Source organism: Micropterus dolomieu, linkage group LG13 (genome assembly GCF_021292245.1).
Source record: "Micropterus dolomieu isolate WLL.071019.BEF.003 ecotype Adirondacks linkage group LG13, ASM2129224v1, whole genome shotgun sequence".
Classification (NCBI taxonomy): Eukaryota; Metazoa; Chordata; class Actinopteri; order Centrarchiformes; family Centrarchidae; genus Micropterus; species Micropterus dolomieu.
Window position 1 is genome coordinate 13306712 of NC_060162.1, and position 23377 is coordinate 13330088.

General features: G+C 40.7%; 1 protein-coding gene across 7 annotated transcripts in view; it reads right to left on the reverse strand.

The window, feature by feature from the left end:
* The window catches only part of dnm1a (dynamin 1a), a 56194-nt gene that overhangs the window by 20196 nt on the left and 12621 nt on the right, over nt 1-23377 (reverse strand). For 4 of the 7 annotated variants that reach the window (XM_046066051.1, XM_046066053.1, XM_046066049.1 and 1 more), the window contains exons 4-15: nt 22979-23182; nt 21706-21804; nt 20526-20686; nt 20288-20430; nt 20067-20202; nt 16679-16746; nt 14933-15071; nt 9718-9804; nt 9188-9258; nt 9009-9060; nt 7867-7878; nt 5948-6061 (exon numbers count right to left, since the gene is read on the reverse strand). In XM_046066051.1, the coding sequence (XP_045922007.1) occupies nt 5948-6061; nt 7867-7878; nt 9009-9060; nt 9188-9258; nt 9718-9804; nt 14933-15071; nt 16679-16746; nt 20067-20202; nt 20288-20430; nt 20526-20686; nt 21706-21804; nt 22979-23182 (1286 nt within the window). Of the gene's footprint in view, nt 1-5947; nt 6062-7866; nt 7879-9008; nt 9061-9187; nt 9259-9717; nt 9805-13427; nt 13567-14932; nt 15072-16678; nt 16747-20066; nt 20203-20287; nt 20431-20525; nt 20687-21705; nt 21805-22978; nt 23183-23377 lie in introns of all 7 variants that reach the window. The other 3 variants (XM_046066054.1, XM_046066050.1, XM_046066056.1) reach the window with 2 other exon arrangements.

Sequence of the window (23377 nt, forward strand, 5' to 3'; positions counted from 1 at the left end):
TTATTCGAGTTGGACAGGGAGAGGAAATCAGCTTTAGAAGTAAAAACAGAGGGAGCAAGAGAGAGATGGAGACCACAGGGCTGCACATCTGGAGTTATTACAAGGCTTCCTCCTGCTTGCCAAGAAAACGCCGACATTCCTGCCCTTGCTACAAAGACCATGGAGCCTCTACTCTCCTCCAGCCCCACTCCTACACACGCATCCATCACTCAGAAGCCACATATACACTCACATGTACCATAAGTAGAGATGTGCACATACACTAGATAGAAGGTAAGTACATGCAGACGTTTTACGAAACACACATATGCCTCCACGTGAGCGCGCATACGCAGAGACATCCTCCCATCTGCCCACATACGCTTCCACTAAAAAGTTGCCTCCCTCTGCAGCCAATCCTTCACTCCCTTTTCAAACTTTACAACACACACGCAAAATGAATGCGCCTCACTTCCTGTTCACCTTTGACCTTCCACTTTCTCCCTAAAAGCCAGAAAAGAAAGAAAGAGGGGGGAGCCAGACAGAGGGAGGGGAGAGAGGAAGAAGAGAGGAGAGGAAAAATGGGGGGCTGGCGAGCTCCTCCTCCTTCTCTCTCCATATCTCTTCTCTCTCTCTCGTTCCTTTTTCTCCTTCTGCCTCTCGAAGGGGAAGCTTGATGGCCAGTCCCTTGCCACGTCGAGCCTCCAGCCGGTCCACCTTGCTCGCCACTGGGGACGGCTTTGTTGCTCCGGGAAGCTTCAGTAGACATATCCAAACTCTGCAGAAGCAGCATTTGGACACGATCAGCCTGACTTTGCCTCAATATTGAATGAAAGGATGCCGGGAGATAAATTGAGGCAAACCAATCAAGAAGGAGACAAAACAGATACCCGCCAAGAAGAAGTGGCATCGCCCGAGACAGCAAGCTAAGAAGAAGAGAACGGAGATTGTCAAGTCGCAAGTATTCCCTCCGCAAGGAGAAATTTCTTTCTATTTGTCATGTGTCAAGGAGACGAAAGGTTACATATTCCGGTGTTTGCGTGGGAGGTGTTGGGTCAGACTTGTATGATCTCAGCTAACCACACACACTATTCACTGATAAGTTTCTAACCAAGAGAGACTAAAGCACTTGAAGACCAATGAGCTGGCATTTGGGTGTTTTATTTATATTTTAATGACAGCTTCACCTTACCAGTTTTTTAAACTGTTGACAAATATCCAGTTTTTTTCTTTATTTATTCGTGGCCTGGGGCTCAGCGGGGGCAAACCAAGTTTAGGTTTAGCTGACCCTTAGTGTGTGTTTATACATTTGTGCTCATCTGTCGCCTGCTTTAATCCATTTTCAGCAACCAGACCTAGAAAGGGCTCAGGTTGATTTTTTCTCAAAAAGTCATTCTCAGGTTGAAGAAAAATGAATGACTAATTGAACATTATACCAACACTATTGCAAACTGCACTTTATTCACTGAATAAATAATCAGACTTATCAAATGGATTTATTACTCTTCAACATGTCTTTGTGTTGTTGAGAAATACCCAAAATGCATTTCTTGGTCTGGAATGCAGCCTCTCACAGCGGGAAACAGGAGGGAATGTCGTTGAATCTGCCAATCAGTGGCTATCACATCTGTTTAACCTCTCCTTCTTCTCCTCCTCCTTCACCTCCCTGCCGGCCCCCTATATCCATTCCTTGCAAGCTGTTTCTCCTCCAGCCCGCCACAATCAGCAGTCAGACTTTGAGAGCAGAAGGAGCTGGACTCAAGTGTCTGATACTGGAATCGCAGTGAGTGTAGTTTAGAGTGTGTGTCAGTGAATCTGTAAACATCTTTGTGGCGTCAGTGAAACCTTCTCCACAGCAGCCTTCAGCCGCCTTGCCCGCCTTCCCAGTGTTCAGACTACCTGTTCAGGAAGTAGTGGTTGTACAGTAGTCTGCACATTGGTTAGGCTGACCGGGGAAGCACAGGACAACTCACCGTCCATCCAGCAGGCACAGGCACATCAGGCTGTGGGAACACCCAGCATCGCCACTCATCCATCTGGACAAGCCTGGGCACAAGCCTAAATAAAGCACCCAAAGGCTCCACTGCAGAGGCCTGGCCCTCGCCTATCCTGGATTTATGAGTGACGGATTCATAAGTTCAAACATTTTTCAAAAAACATTTTTTCTGTATCGTTTTTTTTGTATTGTTTGATTTACCATTGCACCAATAGAGAAAGCTGATGACAATAAAACTGTAAAAATAGATTTAAATAGTTGAAATAAAGCTGTTTGGATATCTATTTGGCATGGTTTCTAGTTTTCTTTTCTCAAGCAAGTTACACAGAGATTAAAGAAATACTAATCCACAAAATGGGAAATCCCATATTGACGCACATTCACATAAATACAAGTGATGGTTGATGACATTCTCAACATGTTGTTTAGTTTTCTACAAAAACCCGAAGCTCTAAATGAGAACTGAAGCCAGAAAAAGTTCAACCACACGATGAAAAAAAGAACAGTTACTCAAAAAGATAACCAAAACACACAGTAAACCCCCAGCATCGTACTGCACCCTTGACCAAAATGTACAATTACATCTCTGCCCTCCCTGCATCAACTTGTGGCTGCTTCACCTCAAACGACCATGTAATGTGCAGAAAAGCAGGAAGCCACCATACAAAAATGTTGAAAGTGCAGTCACTCTGGCATTGTCTATTGGCCATTTTTACGAGTCTTTGTATAGCTCTGCCAAAAAAACACTGTGTGTGGCTTTAGTGTTTGTAGGTGATGTCATGTGAAACGTTACAAGTTTAGATAGACCCCCTGTGTCTTTTTCCATTATGTTTTCATTTCTACCTCTTTATCTGGGCCACAGTTTGTCTTCCAGCCCGCCTGTTTTTGATAAAGTCGAAGCCACAGCGTACCATTCTGAACTCCCTCTCAAGTACACAAAAGCAAAGTAGACGGCAGAAACATTCACACGGTGTCCCATCACAGAGCATCGTCTGCAGGAATGAAAACCGCAAACCAACCTGTTTCCATTTAGAGCCCTGCCACCATGTCACGGCCCCAGGAACATACACACAAGAACACATAAGTGCATGCGCGCACGCACGCACGCACGCACACACACACAAACTCAGCAAAAAGGCACATGCACACACACATACTGTCTAGCAGACGTGTTTCTGGTGCATGCGCTGAAAGCAGCGTCTGCTGATTCCCCCCAGGATGTTTACAGCTGGGATCACCAGGCGAGTCTGGTTTTCTGGCAGCTTTACAGAAGGATCAGGGAAACCCGGGCAGACATACAAAGACCCAAAAGGGTCACCCCAGATAAATACACCCTAAAGTGACTAAAGGAAAGCAACTTATTTATCTGTGTGTTTCTGTGTGAAATGTGTAATTGTATAAATTAGATTTAAGGGATATATGAATCACATGTGCTATAAAATCATAGTCGTGTGGTTCTTGGTATGTACATTTTTGTTTTCTTTTCAACCATTTTTTCTCCATTCACATCTCCCTCCCTCCCTCTCTCTCTCTGCTTGGGGAAGCTTTAAGCTACAGAGCAGCCTGATTCAAAGAATTGGTATGTCCTGTGGTAATACAGACCAGAAGGTTTCTAGGGGCACACACACTAACACACACACACACACACACACACACACACACTAACCAAAACATCCTGGCACCACTAGTTGGGTTGAAAGTTATTATTAGTGTCTGGGGGTGGTGTGTGCATGTGTGTTTCTGTGAGTGTGTGTTACCAGGCTGCGGCAAGGGTTTTCCCCATGACAAGAGGCAGTCAATAAAACTGCGCTGCACTGTTTTGCTAGTTGGTGTGAAGAAACATGTGAATTCTATATGTAAATTTAAAACTACACACAAAGATGCACAAACAAAAAGGCGTTTCTCTGCATACAGTGTTACCTTTTTTAAATCTAAGCATAAAACAGTTTCCAACATTTTATCAACTGTGTGTATATTGGCAAGTATCCACCCAGGTGCACATGTGAGTTAATGCCCTCGTGAGTACTCTAACCTCTAGTGTGTGTGTGTGTGTGTGTGTGCACTTGTGTGACTGGACTATGTAAAAATGTTCAGCTTGGATAGAAAACAAAATGAAAAGTTTCTCTTTTGTCTTTATTTTTAAAAGTCATTTGCAGTGCTGGTGTGCCCTCCAGCCTCGGCGCTGAGCTTTAACACCAGCACCGTGTGTGTGTGTTGGTTTTGGGTCTCCCCACACCCTTGCAGCTCCATGTTCAAATAAATATACAGTACAAGAAGTGAGGGAAAGATGGAGTGAGGGGACAGAAGAGAAGGAGAGGTTGATGAGGAAAGATTGAGGCAGAAAGAGAACGTAGAGACGGACAGACAGATGGGAGCGGGGGTGAAGAAGAGTTTCCTCTGGTTTGGTAAATCTTTGAGGACGTATAAGTGAGCGATGGGAAATGAGGGGTGAAAAAAGGGGTGATATAAAAGCAAAAGGTCCATCCCAGCACTTTCTCCTCTTCCTCCTCCTGCTCCTCCTCCTCCTCTCTCCCCCCTCTGTGCCCCCACCTCTCTTCCCCCACCTTCTCCCGCTTCACATGTTCCTTGTTACTCCTGCTGCTAACCAGCTAACAAGAGACACTCCTGCCTCCTCCCCTAAAATCCACTCTCTCTCTTACTCTGTGCCCCTTCTTTGAAATGAAGTATGTTTATTAGAAGCAGCTTGTGTGTGTGTGTGTGTGTGTGTGTGTGTGTGTAATTGGTGAACAGGGCAGGGCAGGGGCCTCTGGTATGCACATGTGTGTGCCAGCTTCAGGGTCTGACATGCTGGGGGGTCTGACTCTTTATAAAGGGCCTTCTCAATGCTGCGCATGCACACACACACACTTATGTCAGCGAGCAGAGCGGCTGTGGGTAAGGCCTGGAGACAGTGAGACTGTGGCTAGCTCCTAATAGTTCTGCAACCGCTTTGACCAGTCGGTCCAGAAACAAAGCACGCCGGGTCAAATCATCTCTGCGTTGGAAAGGACCAATAATCATTTTTGCCAGTGGGATGAGCTGGAATGAAATTTAGACCAGAAAGTGGAAAAGAAACTCTGCATGTCCCGGTGGTGGAAGCTTGTGAAGAATAAACACTCAGATCCAACTCATATAATTCTCCTGGTAGTGTAATTTGTTGGAATGAATATTGTAAAAATGCTGTTGTTAAAATGATATGCATAGTTTTAGGTGATTCAACCACAGTGCCGTAAAGACATAGATACTGTAGCTCTCATAATAAAATGTAATATCCCGGTGTAGTACACAGTTTTAGTATCATATTATTTCACAACAGTCAGTGTGGCTTACTGATGTTTCAATGACAATTCAGTTATTAAAAATCCCTGGGATTCAGGGATTATTAGACATCAACATGCACTTTTGTGGTTGCATCTATGGTGCTATGAATATGACAGATGTGTTATACAACACAGGGGTTCGGGAATACAGTAGCTTCAGTACAATGCTCAGACAGCCCAACTAATGTCAATTCACTGTACACATACAACCCCTGCTTAAGTGTTACACCCATTATAAACTAACCAAACCACAGCCATGGCTATAGACATCATCACAGCTACAACCCTTCTCAATAATGCATACCAATAATCCTTTGTCATGCAACTACAAAAATGTCAAAGGTTCTTTAAGAAATTATTTTTAATAATAAAAGAGTACTTTTGCCTGTCATTTGGTACAGTTCATTCTTCACTGTGACAATGGTTGTTTTTTTGCCAAGCACTCCTGCCCTACAACAAGCTAGTGTGTGCTGTCATATTATTTTACCAATTCTTTATGCTGTTTTGTTCTTTGGACAACACCACAACGCAGATAAACAAATGTCAGCTGTCGACGCATTGAAGATTTGACTGTGCAAATACAGAAACGTGCAGGTGCAAACAATCATATTTTTTTTTGTGTGTGTGTGACGGTGTCAGCACAGTGTCTCACCTCATCATCTTTATACCAGGACAGGGACTCTGCGGTGAGGACAAACCAGTACTCCTTGGCACCTCCCTTCATGATGCCGATGTTGTTGATGGTCAGCCAGCCCTTTCGGATCACCTGTGAGACAGACAGACACAAAAAATTTACATTATTTCTCACACACATTTGAACTAACACCATATTTGTCAGCCTGTGGATGTAACACACATATGTACATACACCAGCACCACAGGTAAATGTAATACACTGCTTCTAGTGGAGATATGAAGAAACTCCCACAAACAACAGCAGGGTGATGCTCACCTACAAGACTATAAACACATTCCTCTCACTCTTTTTTTCTCTTTTTCTCTCGTATTTCATTCTTTCCCTAATACAGAAACTATAGACACATACAGTACATGGGGTGCATTTTATTTACCTTGAACCGATCGCTAACTCCTCTCTCCGGCTGAATGAGAATGTGGAGAGAACGTTACATAGCTACGCCAACTCAGGGCATTTAGTAAAGGCCAAATACACAAATATCGTCAAGTACCAGCACATTACAGCCGGCTGCTGGGACGGCAGCAAAGGGACAGCAAGCAGGGTGGGGCCAAGGGAAGTAAGGAGTCTACAACAAGACTGGCCCAAGTCAAACCTTTTGAGATCATGCAGTGAAATGCAGGAGCCTGACTATTTTATTCTTTATGTGCTTCTTGAATAGAAATGGTGGAGTGATCAAACTTCAGGGGGATGAACTGACAACATTTTCATTGTCATTTTGATATACACTTATGTTAAAGTGTAATAAAAGTGATAAAATTGGGTTTGGAGTTAGTGAGCAGGCATAACTCTTTTCATCGATAGCCCAAAATCACACATCTGTCTCTTGTGGGCTTTACAATCTGGACAACATACAACATTCTCTCTTACACCCTGATATTAAAATATTAAATGTCTACATGTGCATGCCTGTGCACATTCCCCTGTCATTCAGCATATGTATTTGGGATCTTGGGGACAGTTTCAGATCTGGACTAGAATTTAAGATGGATCCAAGAGATTAAACAGCAATGTAACTTTCCATCAGCATACTTAATCTTAAGTCCATAAACTTGGGTTTTAGGGGGGTGCCACAGTTTTCAGTATGGAGGTCAGGAGCGTGTTAAATCAGGGGAAACAGAAGCTGCGGGGCCAACTCCTGTAAACAGGAAGTGGAGATCACCACTTTGTTTACAATGTGCCCCTAACCTATGACCCCAACTTGGGTGGTTGTTAGACATATGAAAACTACGGAGGTGACATATGTCTTGCCCACTGACGGAGGGAAGAAGTCTAGTGACGTGTAAATAAAAATGTTTAAAGAAAAGAAAATCTCTTTTCTCTCTTTTTGATATCTCTCTCTCTTGGTCTTCTCCTGCAATTCAAGAACACACGAGTGACTGACTCTTTATCCAGTACAAACTGCTGCCGGCAGGCGTTTCATCATTGCCAAAGCAAACTGTGCCTCACTGTTGGAGTCACAATAAGCATCTCCAAACTTAGCCTTTCAACAAGACTGAAAGATGCGGGGTAGGATAGCATTTTACAGTGCGTTTGTCATCCTGCAGCGTAAGTGTGTGTATGAGTGCAAATGTGTGTGCCTGCAGGGAGGACACAGCTGAAAAAGAGAGGAAAGGGAAGCAGCCAAGCATCCCACACCACAGCCACCTGCCCATCCACTGGTAATTATGAAGCTCATTTTCATACACACATACACACATTCATACAAACACTCACAAATCCACTATCAATTATAAACCAGCACACACAAAAGACAAACAAGTTTAAACATATATACATGTATCCCGACATATGCAGAGCGTAAAAACATGAGCACATACGCATGAAAGCCTACCTGCAGACATGCACACACTCACACACAGACACACAATACTCACCATGATCTCATCCTGAAGCAGAAAAACCACAGAGAGGAAGACAACACGGCAAAAGGAGAAATGACAGACAGCAGAAAGAGAAATCACTCAAAGGAAACAAGAGAAAAACAAAATGATAGATACAAAAAACAAGAGCTGCAGACAATAAGATTACAGAGTAAGATAAAATGTGGGAAAATAGAAGATCTACATGCTTTCAGACGGCAAAGGTTTAATGTAAATCATGCAAAATCTGCGTTATTTTACCTTCAATGTGTAGCCATTGAATCTGACACTGTGATGATCTACAGTAGCCAGTTACTGTAGGTTTTGTTTGTCAGTTTTGTTAGTGTGTCTCTCTGTCTGTTATTTAGCACACATCTAAAAAATGTGTGAACAAATTTTGTTACAGCAATGAAAAAAGGCACCATGAATACTGAAGGTTATTTGTTTTTAGTCTGGATCCACATCAAAGTGAACATTCTGGTTTTCTTACAATCATGACCATTTTTTTTTCTTTCTATTTTTGTTGTTTTTTTTCACACTTTGATGAACTAAATTTTAAGAAATCAGTAACATGTGGTGAATTATTGCATAATTACTTTATGTATTTGATTGCAGTTCGGGATCCAGTTTCTGTTATTAAAATGTGTGGTTTCTCTTTGATATTAATATAATGAACGTTGTCCTTAAAGCCAGAAACTGTGGGGACTATCCCACATCTTGATAAAACTGAGGTCTGCTATTTTGCAACAGACCTCAGTTTGTGCTGACATCACCGTGACTTTCACCAAAAGGACTAGTTGTTTCAAGATTCGACAACTGTTGTCCATTAGTGTGTAACATGCACAAGAGCCGTACAGGGCTGCATTGTGTAGGATATGGACTGTTGCCGAGGGTAACAAGATACTGTATAGCTGTGCTACATTTAGCATAGGCAAAACAGAGAGCTGAGTGCTAACAGAATAAAGCCTTGGGGAAAGGCTGTATGAAGTTCAGATGTCATATTGCTGGCCACACACTGAATGAGTTCAATCTGGAATCGTGTTCATGTGACTTAAAGAGAATGCCTCTGTACTATAACCTGTAAAACGTAGTATAACCTGTCAAAAGATAAAGGTTTTACATTGGACATGACAGTATGTTATGTGTGACCAAAGTACCTGGTTGCCAGCTGTCTTCTTCTTGTTCATCTGGCTGATCCTCTGCTGAGCGCTGCACAACAAAACACATCAAGAGATACTGGATTTTGGCCTTAAACTGCCAATGAACTGAAGGACTGAACACTGCAGTGACTGTAGATTTATAACTCTATAATGAAGAAGAAAAAACAGAAACGGACTTGGCAAATCCAATGAAGTCCTCATGGTTGGTGTTCATGTAGGACAACTCAATGTCTATCAACAGCAACACCTGAACAGAGAGAGAGAGAGAGAGAGAGAGATCACCTCAGGAAATTCAAAGCTTCCCATGAAATGTTTTTTCTTTGTTTTGTGGTTTAAGATTCATGGCGTGTGCTAAGCTGATATTATTGTAATGTTATAATTAAAAGTTATTGCAGCAGAGAACTAAAACTACCAACACAAATTTCACCTAAGACAAAGTAATTTTATTTTATTTTGTATAAAGTGAATATGTGCAGAATGTTTATTCTACACATTTCATTCATTTTTCAAGTGTGTAGAAAAAGTAGTGTTAGCATGCATTGCTATGTTGTTAGTAAGAATCAAAAGATATAGATCATTTAAAATTATGTTCACAAAAGTTACAGCTTTTGCCGGAACGTACACCTATGAAAAAATTAATGAAAACACTGAAAACCATAACTGACTCTCTCTTCTTACAGTGTGTAGTTGTTTTTTCTTGTTTTACCTGGCCCTTAGTGCGGCTTTCTCTGTCCCTGATGTGCTGGGTGACGATTCTCTCCATCTCCTCTCTCAACATGGGATACTGAGCCAGCTGTGAGCACAGAACACAGTAGGTAGGTAGCAAAAAAAACAGCAACAGCCACACACACACACACACACACACACACACACACTCAAATCTACATACAAGCTTCAGTAAACCACTATACTTATTTCACTGAACCACAACACGCAGTTCCACTGATACAACAAAATATGTTATGAGGAGTTAATCCCATACTCAGCTCTAGTCTCTGCATACCCTTACCAGAGGGTGGATTTGAGTTAAGAGTGGATTTTATGTGCAGAAAGTTTATTTGTTGCCAATATGAAACAAATGCAGAAGAATAGCGCAAAGTCTGCGATATTACCACACAAACACAGAATAAAAAATGTTCCTGGCAGAAAAATCTTCTTTTTCCCAGCACACAGTGGGTCTTAATTTTTCCATGAGCTCATTGCAAACCCACGAATGCAGACATTGGTGGGCCTCCAATGTGACACAAACACATTTGGAGAAGTGTGAGGAAAGAAGAAAAATCAAAACCAAAATCACAGCGCAAGAAAGAAAAATATACGCTGTTTTCTTGCAAGTTACAATGCATCTTTCATGTCTGTCAGAGGTTTTGGTGAGTGAACGGATAAAAACAGTCCTGTTTCTGGTTCCCAAGTTGATTTACTGCTTCCTGCTTTTGGTCCAATTATAAAGCAAAGAACATCTATAAAGAATAGATGCTTTATAATAATGGGACACACTGTAAAGATAAATGTCTGTCTAATTACTGACATTATAATGATTATTGTCAATGTGTAAGTTTCTCTCACATTGTTGTTCTTTTCTGCCAATTTTGCAGGAAAGAATAACAATGTGCAGCAGGTGTGCAACAGTGTGCGGGGAGCTGCAGTAAGAGCACTATATATGAAGATTTTGGAGGGTAAGGTCGTTATTAATCGCCTTTCCAAAACCAGAAACACAAGAGCAAAAGTGTAAGGAAGGATTTAACCAGTGTGTTTGTTCCAACATGAGCTGCAAACATTAGCATACTCGGCTCAACCTTCCAAAACCAAGGTGCATTTCATTGACTAACTTTATTATTTTGTTGGATTACAGGTTACAAAAATGGAAAAGTGGTTTTGGTTTATTTCTAGTACTGTAGCTTATTGTAATAGTAGAGTTAGCTTAATTAGCTAGCTAGCTACAACAACAGTCATTTCAGCTGACAAAAACAACTGAAATGAGAGGCCTGCTTTTGTTTGCTTCTGTATGAAATCAAAGACCCATTTTTTTAAAACAATAACCACAGGTTTCGAGTGGTAAATATGCTACGGTAAACTGCATAGTGCCAGATAGTAACTGTGCATGGCAAAGGGTCAGTTGTGCAATTTAACAGTAATGTAATTGTTTTGTATTTGGAACTACATTCTGAGGTCATTTCAATTTCCTTTTCAAATTGTCATCAGGCAACATAAACTGTATTTCTGTACACAGTTGTGCTGGTTATATTCTTAACTGTTAAGGACAATTAGGCCTACATGTAAGTAATCACGCCAAAATAGCTCAAACACACTGTGTAAAAATAACTTAAATAAATATTTGTTATAATAGCATACATTACAGTATCTGGTTAGTTTAACCAGCTGACTATAGTCAAATCACTCTTTTGAATTTTAAGAACTATGTGGTTTTCAACTTGTTAATCATAGCTGGGTGCTACTGTTTTATTGAGAAACACAATTCACACATTGTGAATTCACTCCAATTCTAGAAAACTGTGCAAACCAGAAAAACAAAAACATTTACAAACAAAACCAATAAACTGTGAATGTATTCTATGTCCACGCAACTGAAAGCAACATAATATGTGCCACTGGAAAGGTGCATTGTAACTTTAAGGCAGGCTAAGGCTATCAAAATCGGATAAAGCGTTCAATGTCTTTAAAAACTTTTTTTTTACAAACAAGGCAACAAGCAGAGGCAGTCAAATTCAGACTGACATGCAATGCAAAGAAGCAGGGATGAAGGGATGGGAGAGAGGGTGATGGAGGAAGACTTCAAAACTGACCCCTTTGTGGATTTTCCCAAACACTGTATATTATAATACAGTATCTTTAAATACAGTATGTCTCTGAAAGTGAAATCAACATAAAAAAGTGTGACAGAGAAGAGAAATCCAAAGGAGGTCACGCTGTCTTTTGGTAATTTGCTTTGCGAGGAAGCAGCCAGTTCAAAGGGTTAATGGACGACAGGAGGAAGAGGACGAAAGAGAAATAAAAAGAGAAGTAAAGAGATGCTCGAAGTACGTCAATTAGTCAGTGAGTGGAACTACACAATCAGTCACTCCACTATATTAAACCATACTGACAAAGACAGAAAATAATGTGATTTTTTCAAATCAAATGATTTTTGGACATCATGAGGTCAAATAAAAAAGAAAAATATCTAACATGCAGTTTGAGAGGCAACAATTTGTTAAATTGTCAATATAAGGCCAATCATTGACAGAAGACAAATGACAAAGAAAGTTTAATTAAAATGCAAGTTATATGGTTACACTAGTAAGACCTGGAGTAAGGATAGACCGATATCTGCTGGCTGAATTGACGTTTTATTAGGAAAGATCTGGTGTATTTGCTTCTATCTGCAAATGTTGGACCCTCTCTGAATATGCATGTAACCTACAGTAGCTTCTGATCATGACGTTTAGTTTAGTGTGGGTATTTATTCTGGGTCAGTTCACGTAAATTTATTATTTTCTATACTCTGAATTGGCATGATGATGCTTTCTAGCCACAGTAGAGGCGTGGCTCTAGGGATTGTGATGCTAGTTGATCGGGCCACCACTTTAGTCCAAACTGAAATATCTAATAGTAGCTACAGCCATTCATGGATATTGACTTTTTTGTTAGAGTAATCATCAAGTCAAAATTGTAATTAGTAATAACATTCCCTACAGCCTCAGATGTACTTTCTTTTTTTGACGTTGTTGTGTTAATTAGCAAATGTTAGCATGCTAACACGTTAAAATAAGAAGTTAAAAGTCACTGTGAGCATGATGTTAACATGAAGCTCAAAGCACCACTGTGCTCTATAGGTAAGTACAGCCTTAAAGGACTGCTAGCTTGGCTGTAGGTTCTTGTTTTGTTATCTGTGAGGGATATATATAATTTCTAATAACATGTTAAATTTGGTATTATAATATAAGTATTTTCAAAAACAACAAAAATAAGTCAACATTTATGGTTTAGGCTATAGTTTTTGCCTGATCATAAAGAGAAAATCTCAGCAAAAAGATTGTCATGGGTGGTTACATTAGATGTGGCTCTATATGTCAGCAATCAATATCCTGGTTTAGGAGGCTTACTGATGATTTGCTTATAGTTTACATTTGGATATTAAACATACAATTCCACAGTAACGTAGAAGAGAAGTCTTGATCATTTTCCCACTGTAAGGACATTTTTACAAAAAAATAAAATAAATAAATTTAATTACAATTTTTAGATCTATCTAAATGGCAGATATACTCTTCAGTACCACTTTATTATACAATAATACTATAAGAAAGCAGTTCTCCTGAACTAAAAACAAAAATACATTGCTCAGCCATCGGTCTACCCCTACCTGTGCGATTAACAGAGATAGTGAAAGTGGCTTGGTTCTCTTCTGCATTTTACCTTTTGACTACACTTTCGTATGGTGGAGGTGAGTTCACTCACTACCATATCTATACACTTCAGTGTGGGCTCCTTCAGCTTTTGGATCTGCTTTTTCACTATGGCCTCAAAGGCCAGATCAGGGGTGAACAGCCCCGTCCTGTAGGGATAGGCAGGCGGCACGGGAGAGAGGAGTGGAAAAAAAAAACAGAGAAAAAAGGCACAAAAGATGTCGAAACCACCAAATGAAGAGTTGGAAGGAGACAGCAAGAGAAGTGACAGAAAAGGGAAAAGGTGAGAGAGCGTGAGACAAATAAAAACAAAAGGAGTGAAAACAGATCGCAAAGAAAAAGGACACTGCGCAGACAGGGAAGGTAAAAATTGGAGGTGCAACAGAAGAAATAACATATTGAAATTAAAAAAACAAGGAGAGGTGTGAAGGATGGGGGGTAAACAGCACAGAAGGAAGAAAATCCAAGTGAGACATTTGGTTTCCCCGAAGCCATTCTTAAACAGGGCATCGCTGGAGCTTCCCTCATTCAGTAAAGAGCAAACTGAGAGAAAAGACGAGAAAGTGGAAGAAATAGAGAGAGGCCCCAGCCTGCACTACTCCACAAGCCAAAAAACTCTAAGCGACGCACCACAAGACCACAGCTGTGCACCCTGACGTTCAGCCAAACACCCTGATCCCTCCTGGTGTCGACCCTTTCCCCACCCTCCCTCCTTTTCCTCTGACATCCATTGGGAGAGTAATCATAACATTTATTATCCCAAGGCCTGCAGGTTGTTGCAGTCCAACCTCTGTTGAAATTGTTTGGTCACAGTGGATCAATTTGGATAAAGACTACAGCTCTGTCTTTTGGCCACACAAGCCTCTGTAGCTAAGAGTTCGGCCCCTGAGGCCTGTTGAAGAGCAGTTAAAACATAATCGTCATTGCTCCTGTCTGCTGCAGGTGCACAGCTACAGTCTCACACACAAAGAAGTCTGTTCGCTGAGGTCATTCAATGTGGCTGCCAGGTATTCTAAATGATTGAAAAATTATTTTCTAAACATGTGTATGCCTTTGCATGCGTGCAAAGGTGGACTGAGTATCTTACTCGAGTAGAACCAAGCCTGTTTGACTTGAAAACTACTCAACCACTCAAAGAAAACTCAAACTGTGCCCCACCCAATTCAACAATAAAAGTCAAATTCTTTTAATCAAGGCCATAAGCTCAAGTTCTGAGCTGATACTGCACTGACATTTAATCTTTTATAGGCAACCATATTTTAATGACTGCTCAGCCTCCACACTGGTTTTCTTAAACACAGCTTTCTACCACAGCCAGCCTGCCCAGCCAAACCTGTCCGAAGCAGTACAGTAGACAGGCAGGCAGGTATACCGCAGCCCACCCTGCCACTCCAGGTGTCCCCTCGCTGTCAGAAAAACAACGAGGGCTGGAGAGAGCTAGGTGGTTACAGTAAAATAGGGTGAACAGCAGAGGGGGAAAAAAGTGCTATCCACCGTTTACTGTTATTTTTTTACCTTCTTGGTACACTGCCTAACCGTATTCACTAGCTCAGAAATGACCATGTCCACACATTTGGTGCAAGGCTCTTTAATCTTCCCAATCTGCCTTTTCACAATGGTCTCAAAGGCCATGTCCGGGGTGAAGAGGCCAGTTCTGCCCGACAGAGAGAGAACCAGCCACAGGGCCAAAGAAAGGAGGGGATGGTGGAGAGAAAGGCAGAAGGAGGGAAGAGAGTTGGGTAAAGAGAAGAGTGTTATTTGTAAAGAATTGCCCTCCGTTTCTGAGCTTTTGCCCCAAACATAAACAGACACAAATTAGACACAGAGTGTGGAAGCGAATGGCACTATAAAAGCAGTTACAAAGCAGCAGGTTCTAGAAAATATAACATCCAGGCATTTAAGAGTTAACATGTTACAGCAGACTGGTTGGTGTGTTAGCCATTAAGAGGATGAACGGGATCTCACTTTAATTTATTTCCATTACATTTCTATCTGACAGTCTAACAGATCAATGCTGTGGCTTCAAAATGTCGATTATTATTTTAGGACTCAAGCACCCAAAACATACTATTACAATGGAAAATACATGTCGCTCAAATACAGTTTCGTTAAAATCGGGGCACACTATACACACACAATAGTCCGGGTCAGTTTAGCCACCTTTCTAAATCTGAAAAAAAGCATGTATTACGTTGTTTACTTCATTCTACAGTTTATCAGTTAACACAGATGTGAAACACACCAGATTCAAACTGATTTAAAACTAACTGGCAATTCATATGCAACCAAGTGACCATCACCACACCTGGTTTCTATGGGTTTAAAGGCAAGTGTATGTTTTAAAGGGATTGCCTTTAAAACCTTTCATGAAAACCCATCGCTAGAAAAGCCTGGCCGCTTTGGATTTTAAATGTGCCACCCAAATATCCTCTTCAGCACATGTCTGAATATGAATGTGGACTATAACTGCATTTTTTAAAACTTAAATTTGAATTTATGTAACCAAATGAAGGTGAACACTTTGGATACGACCCACTGCTACCACTGGTAACACACAATTATCAACAACCCTCTGAAAACAATCCAGCTACTACCGAGTAACATCCTGCCAATCATCTTCATTTGGTAATTTATCATACAAATATAAAGCAAATGAAATTGTAAACTAGTAGTAACAGAAACCAACAATATTCTGTCCATTGTGGAAATAAATTAAATACTATTTCTTTATACATACCACACATAGTTGTTACCCACAAGCAGATGACCACACATAAATCGTTATATTCTCGTTATTATCTGATTTAGATAAACCAAACACTATTTTAAATTCATTATGGCACCAAATATCAATTTAGATGATTTTTCGGATGTTTTCGGCCTTATTAAATTTGACATATGCACACACCCATATGCAAACACAGAGAGATGTCAAGGACAGAGTGAGCATCCCGGATGAAATGTGCAGGATTTCCATCAGTGCGGGCAAATGACTGCACTGATGGAAAAACAAACAAATATGGCCATATGGAGGCCACAAAAACAAATATCACATAATCAGTAGTCACCTATCTGAGCCCAAACCTTTTCTGTATATGATGCCATTAGTATTCAACACAGTGCACAATCTAACCATAGAGGTCTTGGCGAATGGATATAAGCAAAGTCAGTTAGATGCAGTGTGGCCAGCATGACTGAGATGGAAAGAGAGAAGGAGGGGAAGTAAAAAGGGAGTAAAGGAGGGATGGAGGGTGGACGTGCCTGATTCCATGAATGTTCTTGATGGCGTAGCTGATCTCCTTGCGTAGCTCTTTCTCATCAAACTCCATCTGCAAAAGCAACAGGGAGGATTTAGTATCCACACTCTTTCTCTCATAGATTCATAGATCAGTTAAACTTTTTTCTCTCTTTATTGTCTCTCTTCTTTATTTTATCTATCTATACAGATTTCCTAATAAAATGCCTTTCTTGACTCATCAGATTCTGTAAATTAAGATTTATAGTGTATGTCCTCTGTGAAATAGTTAATGTGAGTATGATCCACATTTTATACAGGTTTCTGCCTGCGCCAGCACCAGCCAGCGCCTTGAAATGGTACAAAAACAACACCTTTTGGTTTCATGGGGAGATATGCGTTGGACTATTTTCTTGATCCGGCACAGTGACTTCCTGGAGTCACCATGACGTTGCCAGGCAACTAGAGACTCTGGGAGGTTTGTGCATCCCGCTACGGAATAGTCTAGCATATAATTACCCTGGTTTATACAGGTCAAATTTAGAGACGCTGGTAGGTGGATTTTTAAAACTTTGGACTAGCTGTTCTCCTCTGCTTCTAGTCTTTATGCTAAGCTAAGCTACACTACTCTAAGCCCTCTTCTTGATACAGCTTCTTTTTGAATGCATAGATTTGACAGTATAAAGTTAAAAATTGCATACATTTTCTAATCTGACTTTTGGCAAGAAAGCAAACAAGCGTATTTCCCAAACTGTTGAAATGAAAGCAGAAGAAACATTTACTTTTTTTACTTTTCTTTTCTTGTGAATTGCTGGAAAATATGACCTCTTCAGGCCTCTAGAAATTAGTCAAACAAAGTAGGGGAAAATCTTTCTTTGTTTGAGTCTGAGTAACAAGCAGACTTACTTTTAAGGGGCCACAAGCTAAAAATGTTGGGAACCACTGTGTGAGAACATATATCTTTCACTATTTCTTAAATGTCTTGGCTGCTTTTGCTTTGCAAACCTTAACCACACTTCCCCCCAACTGATTTGACTCTCTGCCTAACATACTGTAACACTGGAAGGAAGATATATAAGCTGATGTACTATATAGTTTTTAATTTGAAGAACGTTGCTTTTATTCACTGCAATGCCTCATTCGTTCTTAGTATGCATTATAAACATACAAAACATAATGATTTTCTGTGTTATGAGTTAAGCTTCTGGTTAGGAAGCAACCTGCTCTGTCCTCCCAGCAGCGAGTCACAGACAGACAAGTTTTATATCCTCAGAGGGAGGGCGAGAGAGGACAGAGGAGAAGAATGGATAAAAGGAGGGAGAGAAAGGAAGGTAAGGGTAAGGGCTAACTGAGAGAGAAAGTGAAAAAGGCTTTTAAATGGGGAGGTAAAAGGCTTAGACAGACAGATGTTGGGGGAGGTGGGTGAAGGGAGGACAGGCCTGAGGTAAAGATGATGTGAAAGGTAAACAGAGACGATGTGTGGGAGGGATGAAATGTGGACGGTTATGATGACGGAGTGAGAGAAACAGAAGGAAGAAGGTGAGGTGGGGGAAATTGGAGTGAAGAGAGACAACTGGAGAGGAGGTTGTTAAACTGAGAGGGGGGAAACGAGGAATGTTTGAGTCAGAAAAGCCCAGAGCCAGGAAGGAGAGATATAATGATGTCACGAGACAAAGAGAGATGTTTGTCATTAGGCAAGATATGCTTTCATGTAGGAAATTTTTCCTGTCTTCATTATTTTGATACAGTCTGATTTCGTTTTTTCATTTTATTAGTGTTTTCCACTTTATTTAACCCTCCACTAAACACTTTTTACTCACTTCACATTTCCAGTCACCGTGGATAAATTTTTGGCTGTAATATGAATGTGCTTTATATGAAATAAACACCCAAAAAACTCTTTTGACAGAGTAAACTAGCTATGATGCCTGAAATAAATAGAAAAAAAATGTGATGAGAATTCTGAAGTCTGATAAATGTTCTCTTGTGCATAAATATTTACAGCTATTGAATTGACATGTTTAGGGTTTGGTGGTTGTGCCAACGCAAAACGTTGCCATAAACAGTTACAATCCTGCCCAAGGCTTGTGGGGTTTTAAGGATTAAGTGTTATCAATTTCACTCCATGTAACAATATATCACCATCTTGTTTTCTCTATTGTATGTCATATTAAAAGAAAGAGGGCAGATAGGAAGACTAAACCACTAAGTATATTGTAGGTATATTGGCAAATAATATGAATATGTATATACAGGGACTTGTCACAAAATAATCTAATCTTTATAAGCATAATTTATGCTTTGCCTGATTGTGCTGTAATACAGACCCTTGGCATATTTAAAATTAGGGACTGCATGAAAATTATTGGCGAGGATGTTTTTGTTTTTTTGTTTTGGCTGAAGGGAGGGTAGTCTTACCTTTTTAGGTAGAGCATGGGAGGGTCTTTAAATATTTACTCAACCCATATTTATATTTCCGCCTTTGCTTGAGAAATGAATTATGCATCCATACCATATGCATAGAACAACAATTCTGTCACTGTTTTAGGATGACAATCAACTAACTAAAATGGACTAAACTGCCAGTAATAAGAAACAAAATTGCATGCGGATATTTATTGATGAGTGATTCAACTGTATCTCTACCACCTCTTCATTGTAGAATAGAGAGTGGCTAGAATATTTGCCATAAATTTCTAATTCCACTTCTAATGTATGCATTAGTGGCTATTGTTAAATGTATTCATCAATTAATTGGTTTAATTGGTTAGGTTGGATGAAACAGCATGAATCGTTTCCCCATTAAGAAAGACACAGTGCGCATTTATGCACGTGGTACAGCAGCATAACGTCACTGCTTATTTGAATCTTCTGATATTCCAACAGGATTGGTCAGGATGAACTGACAGCAGCCTCTCAAATCATTAAAGTAAATTGTCAAAGAAACACATAGCCTATAGGAATCTATTTCCGCATGATCCATTACTCTTTTACTCATGGATTTGTTTTTCTGCTGCTGAAATGTTTCTCTGTGTTGGTGAATTATTAAAAAACACAAAAAATACTTAATTTCAGGTTAAAATGCATTGTAACGCGCATTACTGAGATTGTAACGGGTATAATATTACTGATATTTCTTTTATTAATGCGTTATATTACTGTGTTACAGCAAAAAGCAATACATAACTGTTACTGAGTTACTTTTGTAACATGTTACTCGCAACACTGTTAGGAGGAGGGTGTTGCGGTTCTTTTTTCTGAGTCAAGGAGGGTCCAAATAAAATGTTGGGGAGAGTCATGCTTTATCAAAACCTGAAATTTAAGATTAAGCCTCCCTCCCCACATCAATAATTTTCATACAGTCTCTAAATAAAAAAATAGAACCAAATCATACAAAGTCTGGCAGACACACACCTTGACCAGTTCAAAGGGGAAGCGTTCATGGAAGATGCGATTGATCCTGGCACCACCTGACAGCTCGGCTGTGTCAATCTGGTCCCCAGAGCCCTCTATACACTTCTCAAAGTCCACAGAGAACTGCTGCACCATCCTGCAGGGAGGCAGAGACACAGATATTAATGAATATGTTAGTCTGTATATATTTTATTGTCTATCCTTCTGCTGTCTCTACTCACTGGAGCAGAGCCTTGGTCTTGCGAGATGGATCATCAGGTCTGAAGTTCTTGTACTCGTCCACCTCCTTCTCTATGGAGAGAAGCTGACTCTGCAGCTTGGCCCGCAGACCCGGCAGGGTGTCCCGGATGTGGTTGGTCAGTTGCTGTGCAGGCAAAATTACAGATCATTGGTATGTTGGAATTTTAGACCTGGTGTTGCTGAAAACAGAACCCATGAATGGACATACTACAGACACACCTGATTGAGGACTTTCTGTAGGTAGGGAGTGCCCATACGGTCGGCCAGGTGTCTGTATGCAGGGTGGGAGAGAAAGAACTTCCTCTCAGCAGCCATGGCGGCATTGATGTCCTTCCGGCCATCTATGTCTTTCTGGCTCCTGTTCACCACACCGATGTAACCTGTACACAACAGACAAGACTCCAGACATTTACAATACTTTCAATACGCTGTGAGATTTGCATGAAAACCAGATCCAACTCTTTTTTTTTTATCACTTCTGCAAATTTTTCAGAGCAGACTGGAACAGATTCGGCCTGACTGGTAATTTGACTGGAAGATAGTATATAGGGCTCTTATTTTCTACATATGAACTGAGTTTGAACAGCCAAACCCAAAATGACCGGCCACTCCAGGACCACACCGCTTAAAACTGTGTTTAATAATGTTTAGCTGACGAAAACCACATTTTAGGAGACATTGGTTTTAAAGAAAAGAGTATAGACGAAGGATGAAGAGACGAGAGGAAGTATTACATGAACAAATCTCTGTATGTGTGTGTCCAAGTATTTTAAGAAAGAGGAAAAAGAAAAAAACAACCTGAGAGTTCAGGTCACATGGATCCCATTTCACCACCAGTTAAGTTTTCTCATGCATCACTCAGTTAAAGGCTGTTTCATGCTCTATAACTAATGCAACTGTGAGCCAGCAGCCTTGTAAATGTGAACATCCACAACATTAGACACACAGAGAGACGGGGAGAAAAAGAGGGGGAGGGGGGAAAAAACGTAGAAAAAACAAAGGACATGGAAAATATTCAAAAGCACATGCCTGGGTTCTAACCAAGTGCAAATGGAAAAGAAAATCACCACATCAGCACATTGCAATAAAAAGGCTCACAAGACACATGCAAGCTCTTTTCCAAGACAGCGTTTTTCTCTTTGCACCCTTCCCTGCTTCTCCTTTCCAACTCTTCCTCTCTTCTTTATGTCTGTCTTTTGATTTCTTACACAGCACTGTTTTATTACACCCTCACCCCTCTCTCTATCCCTCCGGCTTTCAGGGGGTTTTTTTCAGTGGTTGGAGCATTGAACATCTTTGAGTACAACGGCCTTATTACCACAAGAGGGAAACCGTGTGTCATTGCGAGGGCCCCGAGGTAGAGAGAACCGTTTGTTTGTGTGTGAGTGTGTGTGCTCACCCCTCCTGAGTGGAAGCAACTTATTCTCCAGGATGTCCTTAGCATCTGTCCCCTCGTCCATCAGGTCCAGCTTGGTGATCACACCAATGGTCCTCATACCTATGTCCACGCACACAGACACACACACACACACACACACACACACACACACACACACACACACACACACACCACAATGATATCAAACCAATCCTGAACATGGAACTTAAAACTAAACTAAACCATAATTTCTGATGCTGTAAATACATGATGTGTGCATGTACACTACTGTCAAAAGCTGATGCTAGTTTTACAACCGTTTTATGTTTATGTCAGTGGTGAAAAACGTATTTAGATCATTTGTTTACAAAAAGGAGCAATATCACAATGTAGAAATACTTGAAGAGTGTTTATATATATACAGTGTATATGCATTTGTTTTCCGTTTTATTTTGTTAAATTCGTCCTTGTGTGTTTTGTGTGCTTTACCTTCCTGTTTTATTTTGCATTGTTCTGTCTCTCGTGCCTTATCTAGCTTTGCTTCCTAGTCAGTTTAAATTTTCCCTGATTGTGTCGGCCAGTGCCTCATTGGGTCAGCTCCCTCTTTGGTATTTACGTTTGCATGTTCCCGTAGTCTTTGTCATTTGTTTGCTTATCTTTGTCGAGCGTCTCCTCTACCTGTATTAGTTTACTCTGTCGCATCTGGATAAATTTTGGATTCTCTGAGCAAAGTGTTCTTTACACTTTACACTTGCTCTTGATTTGTTTATTCCTTGGACTCCTTGCGTGCTTCCGTTGTTTGCAAGTTTATTATTTGTTTCATTAAACACCCCCAACTGTATCTGCTCTGCCTAAGATCAAATCCCTGTTACCTGTGTCTGCGCTTGACAACCTATGACATCAGGAGCAAACCCCCTTTAAAATTGTCAAAATGACTCGGACAATGCAAAGAACATTTCAATTAATTACTTAATGCAACACAAATTTATTTAACATTTTTGGTAGAGTTTTCTGTGGGAGATGGGAACTCCCTTTGGGGTGGACTTTGGGCTTTTTCACTTTGCAAACCTATTACATGCACAAAAAACGTATATAACTCAATAAAGGAGAGGGGAAAAGTCAAAAAGCACAATACCACCTCTTTAAGAATCATAGTCAAGTAAATTACCTAAATAGGGTAAATGTATAGTAACTTTCCTCCACTGGTCTCTGTCATCTTCAGTAACATTACTGTCTGTGTGTGTGTGTGTGTGTGTGTGTGTGTGTGTGCGCGCGCGCGCCTGCATACACTCACCCTGAGGGTCGACCTCTTTGGCAATCTTTAAAGCATCAGAATTGGCCAAATCAGAGTTGGCCGGGGAGACGGCCAGCATTAGGCAGTTGTCCTTGGTGACAAACTGCATCAGCATTTCTCTGATCTGGGCCTCGATGTCTGCGGGTTGGTCGCCCACCGGCACCTTGGTCATCCCCGGTAGATCCACCAGGGTCAGGTTCAGCACTGTGAGAAGAAAAGGCAACAGGAGAATTAAGAGAAAGCTGAGCAAACTAAGAGAGCTTCTTCAGATACATTGTTGCCAAATAAAAAGCTTTGTGGTAGAGAATCTATTGATGTCAGACATGCATGAACTTCCAAAATGGATCAAAATCAGGAGTGTGCTATTTATGTCTGTAACCACATATCGTTCGTCAGACA